The sequence below is a fragment of the Mustela nigripes genome, chromosome 16 (assembly GCF_022355385.1).
Source record: "Mustela nigripes isolate SB6536 chromosome 16, MUSNIG.SB6536, whole genome shotgun sequence".
Taxonomy (NCBI): domain Eukaryota; kingdom Metazoa; phylum Chordata; class Mammalia; order Carnivora; family Mustelidae; genus Mustela; species Mustela nigripes.
In genome coordinates this window covers 17,743,684-17,764,610 of record NC_081572.1, presented here as the reverse complement: position 1 = coordinate 17,764,610, position 20,927 = coordinate 17,743,684, and the positions used below count along the sequence as shown (strand labels likewise).

At 53.3% G+C, this 20,927-nt stretch overlaps 4 protein-coding genes across 8 annotated transcripts in view; 2 read left to right on the top strand and 2 right to left on the bottom strand.

The window, feature by feature from the left end:
- EFTUD2 (elongation factor Tu GTP binding domain containing 2) overlaps positions 1–4,451 on the bottom strand; it is a 41,037-nt gene extending 36,586 nt beyond the window's left edge. The window contains exons 1-2 of the mRNA XM_059380725.1: positions 4,345–4,451; positions 1,346–1,454 (exon numbers count right to left, since the gene is read on the bottom strand). Of these exons, the coding sequence (XP_059236708.1) occupies positions 1,346–1,450 (105 nt within the window). The 5' untranslated portion in view covers positions 1,451–1,454; positions 4,345–4,451. The remainder of the gene's footprint in view (positions 1–1,345; positions 1,455–4,344) is intronic.
- A 249-nt stretch (positions 4,452–4,700) lies between these two features.
- CCDC103 (coiled-coil domain containing 103) lies at positions 4,701–9,114 on the top strand. Of its 4 annotated transcripts, none has more exons than XM_059378402.1 (4): positions 4,701–4,770; positions 5,963–6,114; positions 6,542–6,677; positions 7,798–9,114. In XM_059378402.1, the coding sequence occupies exons 2-4, from the start codon at positions 5,972–5,974 to the stop codon at positions 8,239–8,241; spliced, it is 723 nt and encodes a 240-aa protein (XP_059234385.1). In that variant the 5' UTR covers positions 4,701–4,770; positions 5,963–5,971; the 3' UTR covers positions 8,242–9,114. The 4 variants fall into 4 exon arrangements, with proteins under 4 accessions (XP_059234385.1, XP_059234387.1, XP_059234386.1 ...); XM_059378404.1 differs by having other exon boundaries at positions 4,706–4,722; XM_059378403.1 differs by having other exon boundaries at positions 4,712–4,801.
- An 81-nt stretch (positions 9,115–9,195) lies between these two features.
- Positions 9,196–10,497, top strand: FAM187A (family with sequence similarity 187 member A). Its single transcript, XM_059378399.1, has one exon. The coding sequence runs from the start codon at positions 9,244–9,246 to the stop codon at positions 10,483–10,485; it is 1,242 nt and encodes a 413-aa protein (XP_059234382.1). The 5' UTR covers positions 9,196–9,243; the 3' UTR covers positions 10,486–10,497.
- Positions 10,498–11,203: 706 nt separating this feature from the next.
- On the bottom strand, positions 11,204–20,644 carry GFAP (glial fibrillary acidic protein). 2 transcript variants are annotated; one of them, XM_059378719.1, is made up of 10 exons: positions 20,150–20,644; positions 19,176–19,236; positions 18,816–18,911; positions 17,927–18,088; positions 16,246–16,371; positions 15,840–16,060; positions 15,225–15,268; positions 14,731–14,850; positions 13,414–13,499; positions 11,204–12,753 (listed from the first exon to the last, which is right to left on the bottom strand). In XM_059378719.1, the coding sequence occupies exons 1-10, from the start codon at positions 20,608–20,610 to the stop codon at positions 12,712–12,714; spliced, it is 1,419 nt and encodes a 472-aa protein (XP_059234702.1). In that variant the 5' UTR covers positions 20,611–20,644; the 3' UTR covers positions 11,204–12,711. The 2 variants fall into 2 exon arrangements, with proteins under 2 accessions (XP_059234702.1, XP_059234703.1); XM_059378720.1 differs by lacking the exon at positions 14,731–14,850 and having other exon boundaries at positions 20,150–20,642.
- Positions 20,645–20,927: the final 283 nt, after the last annotated feature.

Here is a 20,927-nt window from a genome sequence, read left to right as displayed (position 1 = left end):
CATCTTTTTTTTTTTTTTTTTAAAGATTTTATTTATTTATTTAAGAGAGAGACAGTGAGAGAGAGCATGAGCGAGGAGAAGGTCAGAGGGAGAAGCAGACTCCCCATGGAGCTGGGAGCCTGATGTGGGACTCGATCCGGGAACTCCAGGATCATGACCTGAGCCGAAGGCAGTCGTCCAACCAACTGAGCCACGCAGGCGTCCCAACTTTTTGTTCATCTTGTTCTGAACACTGCTAACCTCTGATGTCTTCTGCAAGCCTCAGATCACTCTGGACTCATCCTCCATAACTCTCCCGAAGGGAGTCGTGAGAATCTGTACCATCCTTCCCCTCTTTTTTTTTTTTTTTTTTAAATTAGAGAGAGAGGGAGACAGTGTGAGCATGAGTGGGGAGGGGCAGAGGGAGAAACAGACTCCCAACTGAGCAGGGAGCTGGATGCAGGTCCATCCCAGGACCCTGGGATCATGACCTGAGCCGAAGGTAAACGGTTAAGCGACTGAGCCACCCAGGCACCCCTGTATCTTCCCTTTCTATTGCTTTTATTCACCTTTCAAAACCCAAGCTTATGAGGAAGTTGTCAGTGCAGCTGCACTTGGAAAAACGGACTACCTTTTCTAAGTTGGTATTACTCATTAACTGTCCAAAAAAACTTCAGGTAAACGGAAGGAGAGCTATTACCGTGAACCAGAGCTTGTATTATAAAAACACCTGGGGGTGCCTGGGTGGGTTGCTAAGCATCTGCCTTCAGTTCAGGTCATGATCCCAGGGTCCTGGATGTGATTGAGCCCCACAATGGGCTTCCTGCTCTGCGGGAAGCCTGTTTCACCCTCTCCCATTCTCCATGCTTGTGCTCCCTCTCTTGTTGTGTTCACCTCTGTCAAATAAACAAAATATTTAAAATACAAAAAACAAAAACAAAAACAAAAAAACCACCCCATGCATGAAACTACCTTATATCCCCTTTCGGACTTTCAGTAGCTAAGCTTTGTACGGGCAGAATAAGACCCCAACAAGTCATATATTTAAAAGGTACAGGGCGCCTGGGTGGCTCAGTGGGTTAAGCCGCTGCCTTCAGCTCAGGTCATGATCTCAGGGTCCTAGGATCGAGTCCCACATCGGGCTTTCTGCTCAGGAGGGAGCCTGCTTCCCTCTCTCTCTCTCTCTTCCTGCCTCTCTGCCTACTTGTGATCTCTCTCTTCAAATAAATAAATAAAATCTTTAAAAAAAATAAAAGGTACAATGTGAGAGATGTACACAGGATATTATGGGAGCACAGAGGATACAGTGTCTTTTTAATTTTTTTTTTTAAAGAGAGAGATGAAAACAGCAATGTATTTGTTTTACCTCATCAAGATCTTTGGTCTCTCTGCCCAATTCATCATCATCTTCATCAGAATCAAGCTCTGGCCCAATATAATTCCCAAACTCATCATACAAGTCGGTATCCATGATGCTAAAATTCAAGGAAAAGAAGCGTTAGATTCCGGCAAGGTAACCAAGGCTTCCACAACACGGCCCCACATTTCTAACCTTATGGTTGACCATATCCCTTCAACACATCTCCTTTCCAGTTAGACCAGCCTACTGGCGGCTCCTCCCAAAGCTCTGTACTTTACCGTCCTCATGGTTCTACCTGTTTACATTCTCTTCTCCCACTCTTATATAACACTAAAAAATTTTTTAACTTAATACCAGAAAGTTGCAAAGTAGCACAAATATTTTTCTTTTTCCTAAATGACTCAAGGATAGTTGCTGACACAGTGCTTCATCACCTCCTAATACTTGAATGCAGGAGTTGGCAAACTATGGCCTGGGGCCAACATGGCCTGCTGCCTGTTTTCACACAGCCCCCAAGCTAGAAATGCCTTTTACATTTTTAAATAGTTGAAAAATATCAAAAGAATATTTCATGATATGTGCAAATTATATAAAATTCAAATTTCAGCATCTAAAAAAACAGCTTCATTGGAACACAGCCAGGCTCATTCATTTATAATGTCTGTGGCTGCTTTCACACTGTAACAGCAAAGTTGAGTAGTTGTAACTGAGACCATATGGCCCACAAAGCCTAAAATATTTACTATCTGGCCCTTGGTAGAAAGTTTGCCAACCCCTGCTTTAGTGTGATTCCTACAAACCAGGACATTTTCCCACATAACCACAATATGACAATCAAAATCAGAAAATTAATAGTGACATGTTACTACCACCTAATCCACAGATCTCCATTATTAGAAAAAAACTTCTTCCTTTTTCTTTTCTTTTTTTTTTTTTTAAAGTAAGCTCTGCATGCCCAGTGTGGAGTCCAACACGAGGCTTGAACTCATGACCCTGATATCAAGACCTGAGCTGAGATCAAGAGTTGGACACTTAACAGCCACCGAGGTGCCCTTAGAACAAAGTGTTCTAGTAATGTCCTGCACAGCAAAGGTTCCAATCCAGGATCACATGTTTCCATTTAACGGTCGTGTGTTTAGTCTCCTGTACTCAGGAACAGCTCCTCAGTCTCTCCTTGACTTTTACGACCTGACGCTTTTGAAGATTACAGGAGACTGATTTTTGCAAAATATCCCTTAATTTGGGTATGTCTGTTTCCTCATGATTGGAGTCAGGTTTTGCATTTTTGGCAGGGATACCTCAGAAGTAATGCGGTGTTCTTTTCAGTACATCTCCTATCAGATGGTACATGATTTTAATCTGTCCCATTAGTAGTGATGTTAATTAAATTACTTGATCATGGTAGTATCTGCCAACCTTTTCCAATATAAAGTTATTTGTTTTCTCTTTGTAATTCTTACGTATTCTGTGGGTTTTCTGCACTTCAATTACTGAAATTCTATCCAAAGTAAAAATTCAAATGCCACCTCCTTCAAAGAGGAGAATCATTCTAGATTCTCAATTTCTCATTCCCCTACACTGCTATAGCCTTTCATACCTTAATCAGCATTTAATTCTGCCTTAAATGGCAGTTAACTACTAATTACCCTCCCCCAACAACCCTACAGTTTATAACTAATAAACAACAAGCCAGAGGTCGTGTAAGGGTTAGGGCTCTGGGGTTGAAAGGCCTAGACTTGAATCCTAACTTTGTCACTTATACGAGGTACTTTCAGGTTAATTACTTCACTTCTCCAAATCTATTTCCTTAACTGGAAAATGGAGCGAGTAATCCCCACTGCATAAAGTTTTCAGACTTACAGCAAAATAGTCTGTGTAAACAACTTATCACAATTCTCAGCTCAATAAATGTCAACAAGCATTATTTTTTGGCCATTCTTGAATACAGGAACCCTGTGTTCCTTGTGCCTTCCTGCCAATGCCCAACATAGTGCCTTGCATAAGCAGGAACTGGATGTTAACTGAACAGAATATTTAATTTTGAGATAGCGGTATTTATCCAAGTAAAGGACTGGCTTCAGGGCCTTGTAATTACATGTAAATTATAATGGAAACTTTCATATTAGGGATTCTTTGTATTTCCCAAGAGCTATCACATCTGTGCTCATTTCATTCTTCCAAGATCCATGAAGTGCCTGCATACATTTTTATAAAAGGCTGCTCGTAGGACAAATAAAGCTCATTTCTGCTCCAGGGACGCTGTACTTGAAACTCTTTTCTGAAATGCTCTTCCCTTAGATATTTATACTTTGTTCTATTGTTTCACTCAGGTCCCTACTAAAACATCACTTCTGAGAATGTCACCATAAAACAGTCCTCTCAACACACTCTCCAACCCCCCCCACTTTAACGGTTTTATTATTACTTTATTGGTAGTAGTACTAGTCCCTCGCTCACATTTACCTATTCACGTTACTTTCACTATCATCTCCCCAACTACAATTTAAGCAAAGGATTTTTTTTTTTTTTCCTCTTAGAACTGTGCTGGCACGAAACGAAACCTCGATAAGTTTTTGTTGAATGAGTGAATGGCTCCTACAAGGCACAGAAAAGATAGCTGACTTGCCCACAGTTGCATAAAACTAGTCACCAAACCTCACTGCAGCTTCCCGCTAGAACACCGGCTCTCAAACGAATACACAATAAGGACGGAGGGAGCTTGGTAGAGAAGGGGTGAAGAAGGCACAGATGGAGGAGGGAGTAAAACAACGACCCCTGTCCAGGGAAGGGACAAAGAGGGAACCCTGGAATCAAGATATGTGCTGGGGGGGGGGGATGGCGGGTAGTGGGGAGAGTCTTTCATTCCCTTTCCCACGTTTCAGTTTACCCATCCGTAACGTGAAAGGGGACAGAAAACCTACAACGTCTTTTGCAGATCTGACATTATTTAATTTCCCACCCCAACCGGAGCAACTTTCCCCCGTCGCTGACCAGCGCCAGCTCACCTGCCGGCCCGCGCAGCCTAAAGCTCCAAGTCCGCCGCCGGAGACCGCGCTTCCGCCACACGCCGCCGCTCCGCTGCGCCCGCCGTCAGGAAGGACCCCGCAGACGCTGCCGTCGCGTTTCTGCCCCGAGGACAGCCCTATGCCTGAGGACCGGCTGGGAGGAATGCCAACCACGTATCCAGACACCAGCGACGTGGGGTCGTGGGCCCTCAAACCAAGGCTGCTCCAAAAAGACCGAAGCCTTAGGAGGCAAGAATCTGGTCAGGCGCTTCGGAGCCACCCTGAAAGGGGGGCCTTCGGGACGATCACGTGGTCAGGCTGTTTGAGCAGTTGCTGAGCAACCAGAGCTGCTGGGCGTGGTCTACGCTGAGCTGTGAGGTTCTCATCTAAGTATTCCTAAGGAAAGCAAGGAAACCTAGGCCTGAGGTTCTGGGGTGAAGTGCTGGGGGGCGGAAGGGTTAGTTGTTCTCTCTCTTCAGTCTGGGGAGGGCTCAGAACTGGACAGGAGTCGAGACATCTGAGTTCAGTTCCTAGCCTGCCCCGCCCCTTTCTCGGTGTTCGTTCACCCACGCCGGGGTGGAGGGAAAAGGTATGGGTTTGGTAGCAGACCTCCTGCTTCCCTGCCCTACGGCTGGCCACAAACTAGCTCAGCGCGCGTCTGAGGTTCAGGGAGGTCTCACAGGAAGTAAAAGCCAGAGCCCTCACTAGCACTCATACAGATGATTTCCCTGTAGAACGGATCAATCAGCCTCACATACTCAGAGGGTGCAGAAGTACAGTGGCCGAACTAAAGAGGTTGCTCAAGAACCTACAGATCTGTGATCCAGACCTGGTCTGGACCGAGGAATTGGGAACGGAGATCCCTAAACCCCTTCCTCTGCCACTTTTGCCTGACTTCCTATTCAGTCATTGCATCTGGTTTGGATGAAAAGTATCTTTCCCCGTTGAAAACACTGAATGATGGGTGAAATTTTATCCCTGGGCTCAGGAGTATACTTCACAATAGTTCTGCTTTTGTGGGAGGTCCTCTGTCACTTGGTATGGAGTGAGCCCATATGGAAGAGTGAAGGGACTGAATACTGAATTCTGAGATCCAAATGTGTCCTCAGCAGAAGCACCAAAATTAAAATACTTCTGGAGGCAGAGAACAAAATTAAGATAGGGCTCCAAACTGAAAGTCAGAACTCTGTATTCTATTTTCAGTGGCAAGTCTTAAGCAAGTCCTCACTGTGTAACAAACTCAGCTCCCGTCTATAAAGTAGAGGACTAGATTGTTTTTTTTTTTTTAATATTTTATTTATTTATTTGACAGTGAGAGATCATAAGTAGGCAGAGAGGCGGGCAGAGAGAGGAAGGGAAGCAGGCTACCTGCTGAGCAGAGAGCCCGATGTGGGGCTTGATCCCAGGACCCTGAGATCATGACCTGAACCGAAGGCAGCGGCTTAACCCACTGAGCCACCCAGGCGCCCCGGACTAGATTGTTTTAACACCCTCCAAGATAAGTAGAAAGTTATCCAGAGCACTTTGGGGTCATACTGTAGGCGGGCAAAGAATACAGACACATCCTCTTCCCCCGATATTGATCTTCCACTGATGTCCATTCCCTTTGCCTTCCTAGAAACAGGCCATGGAAAGGAATGGCATCATTGATTTCAAGGCTTTGGAGAAAGAGCTACAGGCTGCACTCACTGCTGACGAGAAATACAAACGGGAGAACGCTGCCAAGTTACGGGCCGTGGAACAGAGGGTGGCTTCCTATGAGGAGTTCAGGTTGGTGTAATGCAATTTTTCTTTTCTTTTTTTTTTCAGCTTAATGCAGTTTTTCTCAGACCCTCCTGTTTTGGTGAACTGTAGTGGATAAGAGCATGTGATTTGAAGTCAGATAATTTTGGGCTCGGTCCTGGCCCTACCTGTGTGGTCTCATGCAAGTTGTTTAACCTCTCTGAGCCTCTCTATTCCTCATCTGTAAAAGAGAGCGACTATTGTTACCATTGAGTAAATTGTTACATGTAAGATGTTGAGTACAGTGTCTGGCACATGGGAGGCTCTCAAAATGGTCAGCCATTGTTGCCATTCCTGTTGCTGTCCTATTGGCTTGCTGAAGTTTCACCTCTAACATGCAAAGTGCAGCCACCTCACAGCCACGCCCACTTCATAGCATGAAGTCTATCCTCCGATCTCTTTCCTTTGCCCACAGGGGGATTGTCCTTGCATCACATCTGAAGCCACTGGAGCGGAAGGACAAGATAGGAGGGAAGAGGACTGTGGCCTGGAACTGTCAAGCTACTCAGCGAGAGACCGAGTCTCAGGATGAGGCCACTGAAATCTCCCAGGTAGGGGAGGCCCAGCCTCCTCTGCCCAGTAGGATCCTCTGCCCTAAACCTCCAATCCTGGTTTCTTTCTTTTTTATTTTTAAAGATTTTATTTATTTATTTGACAGACAGAGATCACAAGTAGGCAGAGAGGCAGGCAGAGAGAGAGTGGGGGCGGGGGGGGGGGAGCAGGCACCCTGCTGAACAGAGAGCCCAATGCGGGGCTCAATCCCAGAACCCTGGGATCAGGACCTGAGCCGACGGCGGAGGCTTTAACCCACTGAGCCACCCAGGCGCCCCCCCCAATCCTATTTTCTTACAACACACACTTCTTCCTTCTTTCTCATGTTAAGCCAACAGAGGCAGGTTTCTGCCTCCCATCGGAGAGAGAAAAGCAACCAGCAGATAGTGAGTGTGAGTTAAACTGGGCAGAACAAGTCAGAAAAATGGACTAGGCGGTCTTTTTCACTCAGACTTTGGCTTGCACTCCCAGATCAGATTTAAGGTGCTCTGCCCCCACATTATATGGTATATGGTGTAATCCTCTGTGTCAGTGTTGGGAGAGAGGCCCAGCCCACCAGACTTTTTTAAAAAAAAGATTTATCTGTTTATTTGACAGAGATCACAAGTAGGCAGAGAGAGGGGTGGGGGAAGCAGGCTCCCTGCTGAGCAAAGAGTCTGGTTTGGGGCTCGATCCCAGGACCCTGAGATCATGACCTGAGCCGAAAGCAGAGGCTTAACCCACTGAGCCAGCCAGGCGCCCTCCCCGTCAGATTTTTAACACTCACCTTGAATTCCTTTTTCTCTTTCTGAGGCTTCCAGTCATCCCCTGTGCCCTGCTCAGAGTAAAGCCTGACTTACTCTCACAGAGCACGACTGTGTTCACGTTCATCAGTGGAAAATCCTGGTGCAACTGAGATTCTCAAACCGTGGCCTGGGTTCCTTGGGGCCTCCTCCCTCCCTGTCCCTTCCCAGTTCCCTGATCTGAAAACCAGGCCCACAGGGACCACATCCTACCCGGGGCTTAGAGAGCAACACTACAGCTAAGACAAAAACCCACAGGCTCCCCTCACTGTCACTCTCTCACTGCTGCAGAGCAGCTAGAAGAGCTTGGGACTTTCTTTCCTTCCTTGTGATCCAGGAGAAAACACTTTTCCAGCCTGAGACCTCCGCAGAGTTCTACCGTGATTGGCGGCGGCACTTGCAGAGCGGGCCAGAGCGCTATGAGGCCCTGCTGCAGCTCGGAGGTCCAAAGCTGGGTCACCTCTTCCAGACAGACGTGGGGTTTGGACTTCTAGGGGAGCTGCTGGTGGCACTGGCTGATCAGGTGAGGCCAGCCGACCGGTTGATGGTGCTAGGGATCCTGCACAGCCTGGCCGGCACTGGGCGCTTCGCCCTGAACCTGAGCCTGCTGAGCCCCGCGGAGAGAGAGAGCTGCAGAGGCCTGTTTCAGAAACTGCAGGCTCCTGGGCCCACAAAGGAGGGGCTCAGCCAGAAGGAGTGGGGTCTAGAGGAGCAGCCTGGTGAGCTCCAGGAGGAGGAAAGGCTCCTGCAGGAGCTGCTAGTGCTGTACCAGGTGGCTTGACAGGACCAGTTACCTGCAGAGGCCCCCAGTAACTTGCTTGTCATCCTGGGGGCTGCACAGGACTGTAATGAGTGCCCACCCCTAATTCCCTTCTCAACTTGGAATTTACAGAGGATATGCAGGAATCGAATCTTCCCCACTCTCCAGCCACTTTGGTGGCTCAGTATTCTGATCTATGTAGAGCAGCACAATGGTCAAGGGCCCAAGAACTTGAAAGAGGTTCGTTTCCCACCCTTAGAGTCTGCCAAGCCTCTAGCCTGCAGCCTTGAGAGATGAGTGTGTGCCCAACCAAATGCTGGCTATACCAGTTAAATCCTCTACTTAAAAAGAAAAGAAAAGAAAAGAAAATCATCAATTTTCCTTGGTAAACAAATACTGATCTCCATAGCTCTTAACAAGAACATCCCAAATCAATAAATGGACATTTAATCAGCAAATAATCAAATGCTACCTCTTCGAGGTCCAGTATTTTCCTCGGGGGCTGAATTCCTGTGTAGGTTGGGCCTGGGAAAGCCCCAAGCCATCAGCCTGGGTCAGGCCAGCCTCCCAGGCTTCAGATGGCCAGACGCGCAGGCAGGTGAGTCTTCTTCAACTCCTGAATTACCCAAAGGGAAGACCATTCCACCAAGCAGGCAGGCAGGGCCTAAAGCAGGAAGGCAAGAGATTTGCCTGTTCTAGCACCTGTGCCCTTGCTCTTCATTCCGGTTTCCCGACCCATTCTTGGGTGAGTGCCAGTGTTCTAGAAAGGGGAGGGAGGGCCAGGTTCTAGAATGGTCTTTCCCTCAAGATCGCATCTAGAACACGAGAAGGGCATCTTGTACATCAGCTGGGAATAAACTTGCCTTGCCTTTGGCCGCTTCCCCGGTAGATTCTTACTCTTCTCCTGGCTGCTCGGTCCTTTCTCCTAGAGACTACCGCTCCTGGCAGGGATTTCTAGAAACCCCGTAAGCCTTGAGTGCCTTGGTTTTGCCTCGCCCCCTCTGACTTTTGCCTCTTGTGGGCATGAATCTCGCCCACACCGCTGTGCTCCTGTGGGTGTGGGGGACCCTCCAGGCCTTTGAAATTGTGGAGCAGGAGAATATTTTCCAGCGGACCCCCTGCCCAGCCTTTCTGATGTTTGACAACGCAGCCTACCTGGCAGACATGAGCTTCGAGCTTCCCTGCCGCTGCAAGCCTGAGGAGGTGTCCACGGTGGTCTGGTACTATCAGAAGCACCTGGGCAGCGACCACACCAGAGTGCTCACGGACTTCGACGGGCGGGTGCTGACGGAGGAGTCCCAGGTGCATGTGGGCAGCGACATGCTGGTTCGCTTCAGCATCCGCATGTTCAGCCTGCTGGTTTTCCGGGCGCAGCCCGAGGACTCGGGCTTGTATTTCTGTGGCACCCGCAAGGGGGACTACTTTTATGCCTACGACGTGGACATCCAAAGTGGGGAGGACATGGTGGCCACCTTCAAGGACCAGGGCCAGGAGCCGTTCGCAGACGAGCACCGCGGGAACCTGCACATCTTCACCACCTTCTGGGAGTGGACCCCGTGCGACCGCTGTGGGGTGCGAGGGGAGCAGTGGCGGATTGGCCTGTGCTACCTGCAGAGCCCGGGGCTGTCCCCACGCTTCCGCAGGACCCTGCCTGACGTGGTGTCCTGTGGCTCGCAGGCCGTGCCCCAGAAGCTTCGGGCCCAGGCCAGGGAGCACACCCCCGAGCTCCTGGTGCAGAGCTGCGTGGTGCCCTGTGAGAAGAAGGAGGTTCGTGAGGGCTTGGTGGCCATCCTCAGCTACGTGTCCAAGGTGGGCAGCCGGCCCTGGCTGCCTCAGGTGCCCATCCAGTTCCACCAGCAGAGGCTGGGCCAAGGACTCATTATCTCCTGCCCCGGGGCCCGGCCAGAGCACGCCGTGGCCTGGGACAAGGACCGCCAGTACTTCTACCGCACGCAGTACCTGCGAGGTGTCAACCGGTCCATGCGGGTGTTCATCGACCACGGCAACCACCTCCACATCCGCTTCACCCAGCTCAGTGACCGGGGCATCTACTACTGCTGGCGGCAGGGCGTGAGGGTCGCCGGCTTGCGGCTGGGTGTCACAGCCCGAGGCCACTACCGGGCCTCATTCTCGGACCCTGAGACTCGCTCCGCCGTGCAGCTCACCCTGATAGGCTACCTGGTCATCACGGCGGTCTTTGTCACCATTCACCTCTGTCGCTGCTGCTGTTACTTATCTCGCTGTTGGCCCAACTACTCCCCCTAGGTCCCCTCCTCTTCCCCGGCTTGGAAGACCAGTTGTGCTCAGATGTGTTTGTTAAGTGATCCCGGATGCCTCTGGCTGGGCTGTGCGGCAAGGGTGTGTGTGTGTGTGTGTGTGTGTGTATGTGTGTGTGTGTGTAAATATGTTAGTTACAACCTGCTCCTGGCAGGTGGAGAAGCCCGGGGCAGACGAGAGATGGGGGACGGAGGCCAGTATGGAAGGAGCCAGAGCGTGCCTCGTCCAACTTCATGCTCAGAGAAGGAAGAAGTGAAGCTGTTATTTATCAAATGGCCTTTTTGATGTTGGAACAGTGTTTGGGGTGCTTTTATTTTCTGCCTTGGAGGATTGCCAAGTGGTCGCTGGTTGAATTGGGGGCAGCAGGGAAAGGAAGAGGGAGTGGGGGAGCCTAGAATATGTCCTCGACTCTGGAATGGCAGGTTTGGGAATAAAGGTAAAGACCAGAACAGGGAAAATGGGTGAGAAAAGTAGAAGTCAAAGTCAGGGCTTTCCCCAGGGCTGGGAGGTGAGAAGAGGGGCCGAGTTGAGGGCACTGGGGTGCCATGTGGAGCAGGGTTGGAGTTGGGATCTGTCCGGTGGCTGCCGCTGGGGGGCTTGGGGGTCCCAAGATGATCAGCAGTAAGCAAGTTGAGTCTTGTCCAAGGCTACTTCCTGCCCTCTCCCCAGCCCCAGCCTCTCCTGAACAGATCAGCGTCCACTCTGGTGAAGGCCACGGCAATTGTCTTTATTTACCTTAGTGAGTAAAGGCTGCGGTGGTGCCCTGAAGGTTAGCAGCAGTGGGTGGCAGGAGGGAGAGAGGGGGAAAAGGCATCAGGACTCGGAAAGAGGGAGGGACTCTCATTTCTCTGGCTTTAAAGGGGCGAGGGGGACCCTGGAGTGGGCCCTTTCAGCCTACTTCTGGGCACAGATAGTCCTGTGACTGTCCCCCACGGTCTTTCCATGGAAAACCAGAGCACAAACCAGAGCCTTCACTCGGCCTCCACTTCCCAAATGGTAAAATAGCGTGCTACCTACAATACGAGGGTACATTTTGTATTTGAGTAGGAGAGGAACCACAAGGACCCTTGGTTAGGGAAAAGCAGCAGGTCACCATAGGGTGGAGAGTGTCACATGTATGGCGGTGGCTTCACCCAGCCATGTCTGCTGGGGTCTCGAGGCAGCAGCTACAGTGACTCTGAGGCCTGGATGGAGGGGTTATGCAGCAAGGAAGGGGCCTTTAGAAATGGGACAAAGCGTATCCTGGGGACAGCAGCCCCTCTGTCCTGTTTTAGCAACTTCAAGAGGATGAGTCACTTCCTTGGCTCCCAAGACCCACAGGCCCAGGGGCACCTGATTGCCCAGAACCCCCAGCTCTGATGTCCGGCGTCCTCCCAGCTGCTTCCTCCACCATCTCCACCTGCCTCCCCTCCAGCCTTATGGAGGGAGGACTCCTGGGCTTGACTGCTCTCTGTATCCAACCTAGGGGCCAGGCAGCCCCCGTCTACTCCTTCCCAGCACCCCTTCCCTCTCCACTTACACTATAGATCCCCCAAGTGCTGAGAATCACACTCCGACACGCCCGTGGCATGCCCACAGTGTGCCCCCATGTCAGCTCAGTGGGACCGAGACACTTAATCGTCACTCAGGAGGCTCCTTGGGGATCCGGGCAGACCAGGCATTCTGTCTAGAAACGACTCCTAAGTGGCGGGATGTCACCACCCACTCTCAAGACTGTTCAGGGTCAGTCTAGAAGAAGAAACCTCTGGCCAGGGCTATCTTGCCTATGGGGAGTTCCCCTTCCTGTCTCAGAGTCTCTGTTGTCCTCCAGCAGCCCTAGGAAACTCGAAGGCCCACTTCCCAGTTACCCCCAGGGACCTCCGGCTCTGGCAACAGTTGCCATGACAATGGAGATTAGGGATGTGGAGGGCGATTTATGGGGTCCCAGGCCCTCCCCAACTTCTCCCAGTTCTAACCCCAGCTGCTGGCCACGCCCCTCCAGGCTGCACCTTTGGGTTGGGTGCCTCGTTAGCTGGAGTTACTGGGTGTAGGTAGGTGCTGTCTGCGGGTCTAGTACCCACAGAGTCTAGGGCAGCAAGCTGGTGTAGAGGTGGCAGGATGAAGGGAGCAGTCGGGGTGGGTGGGAACTCGGGTCTGGGGAAGTCCGCTATCAGAGGAGGCGGCAACAATCCCATCTGCTCAGGCCCACTGTGGGGCCACCAGCTGGGTCCTGCCTCACATCACGTCCTTGTGCTCCTGCTTGGACTCCTTAATGACCTGCAGGGGACAGAAAAACACATAGCACACTAGTCAGGGGCTCACACAGACACCAGACCCACCTCTGCTAGGCCTTGTGACCTTGGAGAAATCTCCAGACTTTCTGGGTCTTTTTTTTTTTTTTTTTCTATGAGAGTAACCAGGACTCCTGCCTCGCAGCCGCCAGGAAATGAGGTAACACTAGTGAGCCTTTAGCACCCTGCCCAGCACGTGGCGAGCTGATGTAAGTTTGGCTAGGACTGTCGTGGGCGTGACGGGGAGGGCTTATGTCAAATCCACCCCCCCTTCTTATACCTCCTGCTGGTTCCTTTTATCAAGCCAGAAGTTGAAAGTTGGGAGTGAAAGCTACTAACTTTAATTTTCTTTCTCTCCCCAGGCCTGGTGCTGGGGGAGCCTGCGGGCTTTCAGTGAGAAAGTCCAAATCAGGACTCCAGCCGGTGGCCTCTACACCCAGGCTCCCTGGATCCACCAGTGGAGGGGACAGGGAACTGAATTACATCCAGGGTCCTTCCCCTCTTCCAGAGCCTCCCCAGAAACTCTTCTGAGTGACTGAGAATCTTCTGTGTGCCAGTTTAGGCTTTCTTCCAAAGCCTGCCCTCAAAAATTCCTGGAGGCAGCCCAAGCTTGCCGGGGCCAGAATTTCAGGTCTTCTCCCCTTACCTCTCCGTCCCGCATCTCCACGGTCTTTACCACGATGTTCCTCTTGAGGTGGCCTTCTGACACGGACTTGGTGTCCAGGCTGGTTTCTGCAGGCACGGAGACAGGAGAGGTCTCCTGTTGGCTCCTGAACCACCAAACATCCTCCCCCAACCCAGCTTCCCCATGAAACCCACAGTGATGGGGACTGAAAGTCTATCCAAGCAGGCAGAGAGGGCCTAGATCCCCAAATCCCCATGGTGCTAGATAAGACCTGACCGCTCCATCCAGTGCTTTGCCCATTTTCCTGGTCTGGCTGCATTTCCGTCCCTCTGCAAGCTCTCATCTGCCCCCTGGCCTTCTGACACGCCAGTGCTGGGCTAAGGAAGGAGCACACGGGCTTTGAAATCAGGCAGAGCTCAAGTCTCAGCTCAGCCGTAAGGTTGTAGGCAAGTTAATCTACCTGTCCCAGCCTCGGTTTCCTATCTGCAAAATGGGGATGATGGCATCTACCTCTCTACATGGGAGCAAAGAGTCAGTTCACTGAGATCATACATGTTAAGTGCCTAGCACATATTAGTGTCCAATATACGCGGGTCCCTTTCCTGTTCCCCTGTCCCTCCTTCCCTCCTCTCTGCCACTTCTCTGGGCCCTACTGACCCTTTACTGTTTGGCACTTGGCAGTATTCCCTCCTGCTCTGCCTGATTAAACTTCTGATCCTGAACTTGGCCCCTAGGCCATGTATAGCTCATGTTCTTCAATTTCTAGAGCAGAAGTAGGATTTTCTTTTTCCCCCTTTAGATAAGAATCATTTGAGGGCCACATCCAAGTAAGAAGTAATTTAGCTCCCTGGTGCCCCCGAGAGAAAAATGTAACATGTCACACTCACTAATATTTAAAATTAAGAGCAGGGAGCATAAAACTTTATTCACTGCAAGAGCAGCGGTCCAGGGGGAAATAATCCTGTGGGCTGAATCAGCACTGAGCTGAGCCGCAGAGCCTCGGGGACAGAAGAATGGAGCAGAGAACCCAGCCACCAGGCACGGCAAGACCCCAGGGGCCCTCCCAGGGATGGGAAGAGGTGAGGCAGAGGCTGGCACTCGCCCAGAGGCCCCAGAGCATCTCCTCCGAGCACCAGAGGACGTACCACTTGGAACAGCCGCCAGTTCGGCTAGTTTAGCCTACATTTACCCTGTGCCACATTCTGGGCTGTGCACTGAGGTCGCTGGGGAAATGACACAAGCTTGGCCCTTTAGGGAAACTCGGGAGGAAGGAGCCCAGGAGGGCGGGGAAAATGAGAAAAGCACCGTGTCTGAGAGTCTGAGGGGCAGGCTGCTAACCGAGAGCCGGCGGGGCTCCATTTACAATCTGGTGAGCCTGTATTGGTATAACTTGTATTGTGAGGCTTTTGAGATGTCTTGTGACCTGGTGACTTTCCCCTTCTTTGGTACTTTTGCCCCCTGTAGTGACAAGCAGTTCAAAAACAAAAACAAAAACAAAAACAAAAACAAAAACATAAAACACTCGGATGGGAAGAGCCTGCTCAGGGATCTGCAGACAGGGCAGAGGCTGAGACCTTCACCCAGTTCTGCTGTAGGAGGGGGTGGAGGGGTAGGGAATGGGGCGCAGGACAGGAGCAGCCACAAGCCCCACCTGGAATGCCCTGGGCTGCTGTGTTCTGGCTGGAAGCTCTGCGGTGAATTATGAAGATCCCAAGGAGACCCCTGGACTGGACCCCTTTGCCCTGGTCCTTAGCTCCAGGCCAGAGTAGCAGCCCATCTGGGGGAAAGGGCAGGAATCCAACCCCTTGCCCACAAGGCCCTGCTCTACTGACCTCGGATCTGCAGGTTGGAGAAGGTCTGCACGGGGATGGTGATGCTGCAAGACAGCAAAGGCAGAAGAGTGACCGCGCTGTCCAAGGACATCCCTGGAGCCAGGCCCTGGTCCGGGCTTAGCATGACAGCCTCAAGGCCCATCTCCAGGCTTTCTCCAGCCGCTAACATGCTCCCTGGGGCTGCAGGAGTCTGCAAGGGGCTTGGGTGTTGTCCACTAGGGGGAAAGTCTCTATTTGCAAGAGTGGAGGCCTGGAGGATGGCAGGGGGAGGAGGAAGTGGGGGGAAAGTTCCAAGACCAAAAGAGATGGGTCAGGGGAAAAGAAGTCCAGTCTTCATTGGGAGGGTGGGGAGTGAGACTCTTAGTTTGGGGGCTGACCCAAGTCCTCACCCTGTGGCCTCGTCAACATTGCTTGACTCGAATCCATTCATTTCTTGACCATTTATTGGCTACCTACTGTGTGTTAGGCAAGCATCATGCTGAGCACTGAGATAGGAGGGGGCAGGACACAGGCGGATTATGACAGTCCCTGAAGGGAGAAAGGAGACTCCAGGGAGGGACAGCAGGGAAGACACTGCAGGGCCACTGGGTGGGGGGTGGGGGCTTTGCAGCTCACCGGTTCTCCTCGCCCTCCAGCAGCTTCCTGTACGTGGCGATCTCTATGTCCAGGGCCAGCTTGATGTTTAACAAGTCCTGGTACTCCTGCAGATGGCGGGCCATCTCGTCTTTGAGGCTCTGCCCCTCCTCCTCCAGCCGGGCCAGTGCCTCCTGGTAACTCGCCGCCTCCCGTGCGTGGCGCTCCTCCTGCTCCCGCATCTGCCTCTCCAGGGACTCGTTCTGTAGGGTGGAGTGGACAGGTGCCTCAGCGCGGGGTCACACTGCTCGTCCTGGCCTATCTCCAGTCTCCCTGCTGTCCCCCAAGTAAATTTTCAGAGCCCCCACCCTCAGTTCCGGTCCCATCCCTGGCTTGCGTGGTGCACCCGGGTCCCCTCCGCCCCACTGGCGGCCCTGCTGGAGCTCACCGTGCCCCGCAAGGACTCCAGGTCACAGGTCAGGGCCTGCAGCTGGCGACGGTAGTCGTTGGCCTCGTGCTTGGCCTGGCGGAGCAGCTCGGCATTGCGGGCAGCGGCATCGTTCAGGTCGGCAAACTAGGGGGGAGAGGGCCCTACGCTGAGGGGCGGCTGGGCCCCACGTCGCGGGAGCTTTGTGGGCCAGTGGGTCTCTGGGAATTCAGGGAGATGAGTAGGACCCCAGGCTTGGTGTCCAGGTCTCCCCAGGACTGGGGCCCCTGGGCAGAGGGCACAGGAGGCCCCTGCCATGTCTCTAGCACCTAGAACAGTGCCTGGGTAGGGAATGAAGGCCAAATGATGTTTGCCGTGGAACCCAGACCCAGAATCCTCTGCACTATCCAGGAGCCTGAACCCTGGCCTCTCTCACGGTGGCTGGGGCATTCTGGTGAGCAGTACCCTGGGTTTTCTCTCTCCCCAGCTTGCAGTGAAGCTCTCGCGGCTCCACCCAGCCTTGACCTGCTTGGAGCCATCGCCAGCTTCTGCCACTCACGTTGCCCTGGGCTGGCATCTCTGGGCCCTTGCCCTGTGCTTTCTTGTACTCCAAATGCCTCTTCCCTCTTCTCTTCTTGTTCTTTGGCTGCCAGGCCCACCTAGCCCCAAGGCCCTCCCTTCTATGATACCCTCCCTGTCTCCCACATTGCATCTGTATAAACTCTGCCCAGCAGTGTTCTCTCTAGACACCGTATTTGGGTGCACATCACGTCCCCCGGGTGGGACAGGTCTCTGGACCCCGGGCAGTGCTGGCACACAGTGGTTGCTCAGTAACCCAGGACACAGACAGCAGAGGCATCAGGAATGCAGGCTCCCAAGAGCAATGGCTGGGCTTAGACATCCGGCTCTACCATTGACGAGCTGTGTGACTTTGGGCAAACTCGTTAACCTCTCTGGACTTCAGTTCTCTCATCTGTCGAAGAACAGTACTTTCTTCATAGTAAATAAGTAAGATAATGCATGTAAAGCTCAAGGCCTGACACACAACAATGTTGGCTAATAATAACAATAGGAATAAGAAGTACTTATTCGGGTAGGGGCACCTGGGTGGCTCAGTGGGTTAAAGCCTCTGCCCTCGGCTCAGGTCATGATCTCAGGGTCCTGGGATGGAGCCCCGCATCATCGGGCTCTCTGCTCAGCAGGGAGCCTGCTTCCCCCCTCTCTCTTTGCCTGCCTCTCTGCCTACTTGTGATCTCTCTCTGTCAAATAAATAAATTAAAAAAAAAAAAAAAAGAAGTACTTATTCGGGGGAGCATCTGCCTGGCTCAGTCGGTTAAGCATCCAGCTCTTGGTTTCGGCTCAGGTCACGAGTTCAGGGTGGTGAGATCGAGCCCTGCATGGGGCTCCATGCTCAGCAGGAGTCTGAGACTCTTTCTCCCTCTGTCTCCCTCCCCTTCGGCTCCTCCCCCTGCTCATGCTCTTTATATCTAAAGTAAATAAAATCCTTAAAAAACAGAAAAGAAAAGAAACACTTATTGGAAGTAATGGTGCCTGTTTGACCCTGGGCAAGCCACCTCATTTTTCTAGTGACGGTCAGTCACTCTAGTGACGATCAGTCCTCTCCCAGCTTCCTCTTCCCTTGCTTCCCAGTTCTCTGGTATGGATCCAGCAGGGCTGCCTACTGGCCCACAGTCAGGGCTACCTTGGACCGGTACCACTCCTCAGCCTCGTGCATGTTGCTGGACGCCATGGCCTCATACTGCGTGCGGATCTCTCGCAGGGCCGCCGTGAGGTCTGGCTTGGCCACATCCAGCTCCACGTGGACCTGCTGCCGGGCCAGCTGCTCCTGGAGCTCCTGCACCTCCTGGCCAGAATGAGAGAAGGGATGGCCAGCCAGGGGCCCAAGCTGCCCCTGGGGTTTCCCCACGGTTTTACGCCCTTGTCTGGCTGCCCCTTGGACACGGACATTGGCTAAGGGAAACGGGGCAGTCCTGGTTAGAGGAAAGGGCATGGCCTAGGCTAGGGGAGCAGAGGGTAGTTTGGGGGGCCTCATAGTGTCCTCCTCCCAGGTTCGGAGCAGGCAGGAGCCCTGAAAGCATGCCTGTGTTCTTGTGAGTGACCGAGTCCCTGTGGTGTGGGTGTGTCTGTGGGTTCCCAGATTCTACCATATCATGGACTTGGAATCCATAATCTGAAGTCAGAGAGCTCAGTGTCTTTTTAAAATGAATGGCTTTCATTTAAATGGAGACAGGTGGCAGTAGGGGTGATATCGGAGAGATGTGTGACCTCAGCAAGTTCTTTATCCTGTCTGGGCTTCAGTGTCCTCCTCTGTTTCACAGAGGTCATTCTGGAAGGGTCCCTATCTCACAAGGCTGTAGTGAAATAACAAATGGGGCAACAAGGTCTATTATAATTCTTAGTAAGTGGGGTGTGTCCATGTGAATTTCACCAGGGGCTGAGGGTGCTCTCTTGTCTCTAGGTCTGTCTCCTTCAGTCTCTCTCATTTTCTTTCTCTCTCTCTCTCTCTCTCTGAGTATGTCTCAGGCCTGGCTCTCTGTCTCTATCCATCCCAATCTCTGTGTTGGCCTTACCTCCTCATGGATCTTCCTCAAAAACCGGATTTCCTCCTCTAGAGACTCAATCTTCCTCTCCAGATCCAGGCGCGCTAGGGTGGCTTCATCTGCCTCCTGGAGCAGGGAGGGGCAAAGGCTGCTCTGACCCCAGACTCCTCCTCCCCACTCCTTATCCTTGTCTGATCCCTCCTGTGGCTGGGGAGAGCAGCACATTGCTCTGGAGGGCTGGACTTAGGGGCTGTTTGTGTGAACTGCCATCAACCATTTACCCCCCCCCGCCGCCCCTGCCCTCACCCCCCCCCCCCCCCCCTCCCCCCCCCTCCCCTCCCTTCCCCTCCCCTCCCCTCCCCTCCCTTCGCGCCGCCCCCTCCCCCACACCTGTCGATAGGTGGCCAGGTTGTTCTCAGCATCCAGCCTCAGGTTGGTTTCATCCTGGAGCCTGGGGTAGTGGAACACATCCCTGGGTGAGGCTCTTCTGAGGATCTTGGACCCCTCCCCAATCTCCCTGGAGGGTGCTGCCAGAGAGACCCCTCCCCCGCCCCCTGCCCAGAGCCAGTGGAATGGCAGGAGCCCTAGCCCGGAGGGTGAGCAGACTAGGGCCTTTGCTTTAGCTCATTACTAACGTGTTTTATCAAGGCCAGTGCACCTGCTCCTGCTCACACCAGAGCTTTCACCAACACACACTCACTGTTGCATACACAAACACACTCATCCTCCCGCCCTTGAGAGCACACACGCGTACCCTGCCAGCTCAGCAAAACCCGCCGTCCCTGGGATCTCCTCTGACCTTTGGAAACAGTTTTATTAGAATCCCTGCCTCACAGCCCTGCAGGCCAAAGCGGCTTGACCAGGGTCACACTGGTGAACCAACCTGTGTTCCTAGGCCAGGCCCTTTCCCTCTCCTCCTGTCCCCCGGAGCCCCAGCCCCCTGGTGCACAGCAATCTTCCCTTCCCATTCCTCCTCTCTGCGGACCCACAAGGCCATCAGGCCCCCCAGTGAATGAAATGCGAAGACCCCGCCCGTTGGGCCCCTGCCTGTGGGGTCCCTGCTTGTAGAGTCCCTGACTCTCCCTGCACAGCTCTCCCGGCTGCGGAGGTGCTGAGAATACTCTGGCTCCTTGGCAATCAGACCCCTAAGACTGTGGGCCTCCTCCCTGTCCCTCCCATTATCTCGGGGAGGAAGGACAGCCCTATCCTCCCAGAGACGGGGAAACAGCGGAGCCAAGTATCATGGAGGCAAAGTCCCCTGCCCGAGATCGTGCAGGTCTGCAGGGGCTCCCGCTGGGGCTGGGCTGGGGTGCGGGGGCATCTCCCCTGTTCATGAGGTCCCTCTCCCCGGGCCCCCTCCTCACTTCTGCCTCAGGGTGCCCAGGTCCTGTGCCAGATTGTCTCTCTCAACTTCGAGCCGGGCGCTGCTGGCTGTGAGCTGGTCGAGCCGCAGCCTTAGCTCTCGTAACTCAGCCTGGTAGACGTCGGCCAGCTTGGTGGGCTCCTTGGCCCGCAGCTGGTTCAGCTCTGCGGCCAGCGCCTTGTTCTGCTGTTCCAGGAAGCGCACCTTCTCGATGTAGCTGGCAAAGCGGTCGTTGAGCTCCATCATCTCTGCCCGCTCACTGGCCCGGGTCTCCTTGAAGCCGGTGTTGAGGGCCCCGGCCAGGGAGAAGTCCACCCGGGCCGGGAGTGGAAGTGGCATCCTGGCCAGGGAGAGGCGGGTGCCCGGCCCTAGCCGGCGGCCAGAGACCAGGCTTCCCCCTACCATGTCCAAGGAGGAGGCATAGGAGCGGCGAGCAGCCGAGGCGACCCGTCTCCTCTCCATGCTGGCTGGGCTCTGGCCGCTCCTGGGAAGTGAGGGCTTTATGGAGGCGTGGGCCGGCCTGGCGCTGCCCAGGCTGCCCCTGGCCACGCCCACTGGCATAGCCTGAGGGGGAGGGGCTGGGCCACATCTCGGCCATGGGGAGAGCTTGTCTCACTCCATTGAGGTCCCTGTGCCCAGAGGCAGGGCGACCCCAGCCTGGCCACCAACAGAGGTCCTCATGGGCTGTGCCTGGGGCTGGATGCTTGGTCAGCGGCCGCAACCACTGGGCCAGGAGGCCCTTTCCCTGGGAAGATGGGCCAAGAAAGGTCTGGATCAGA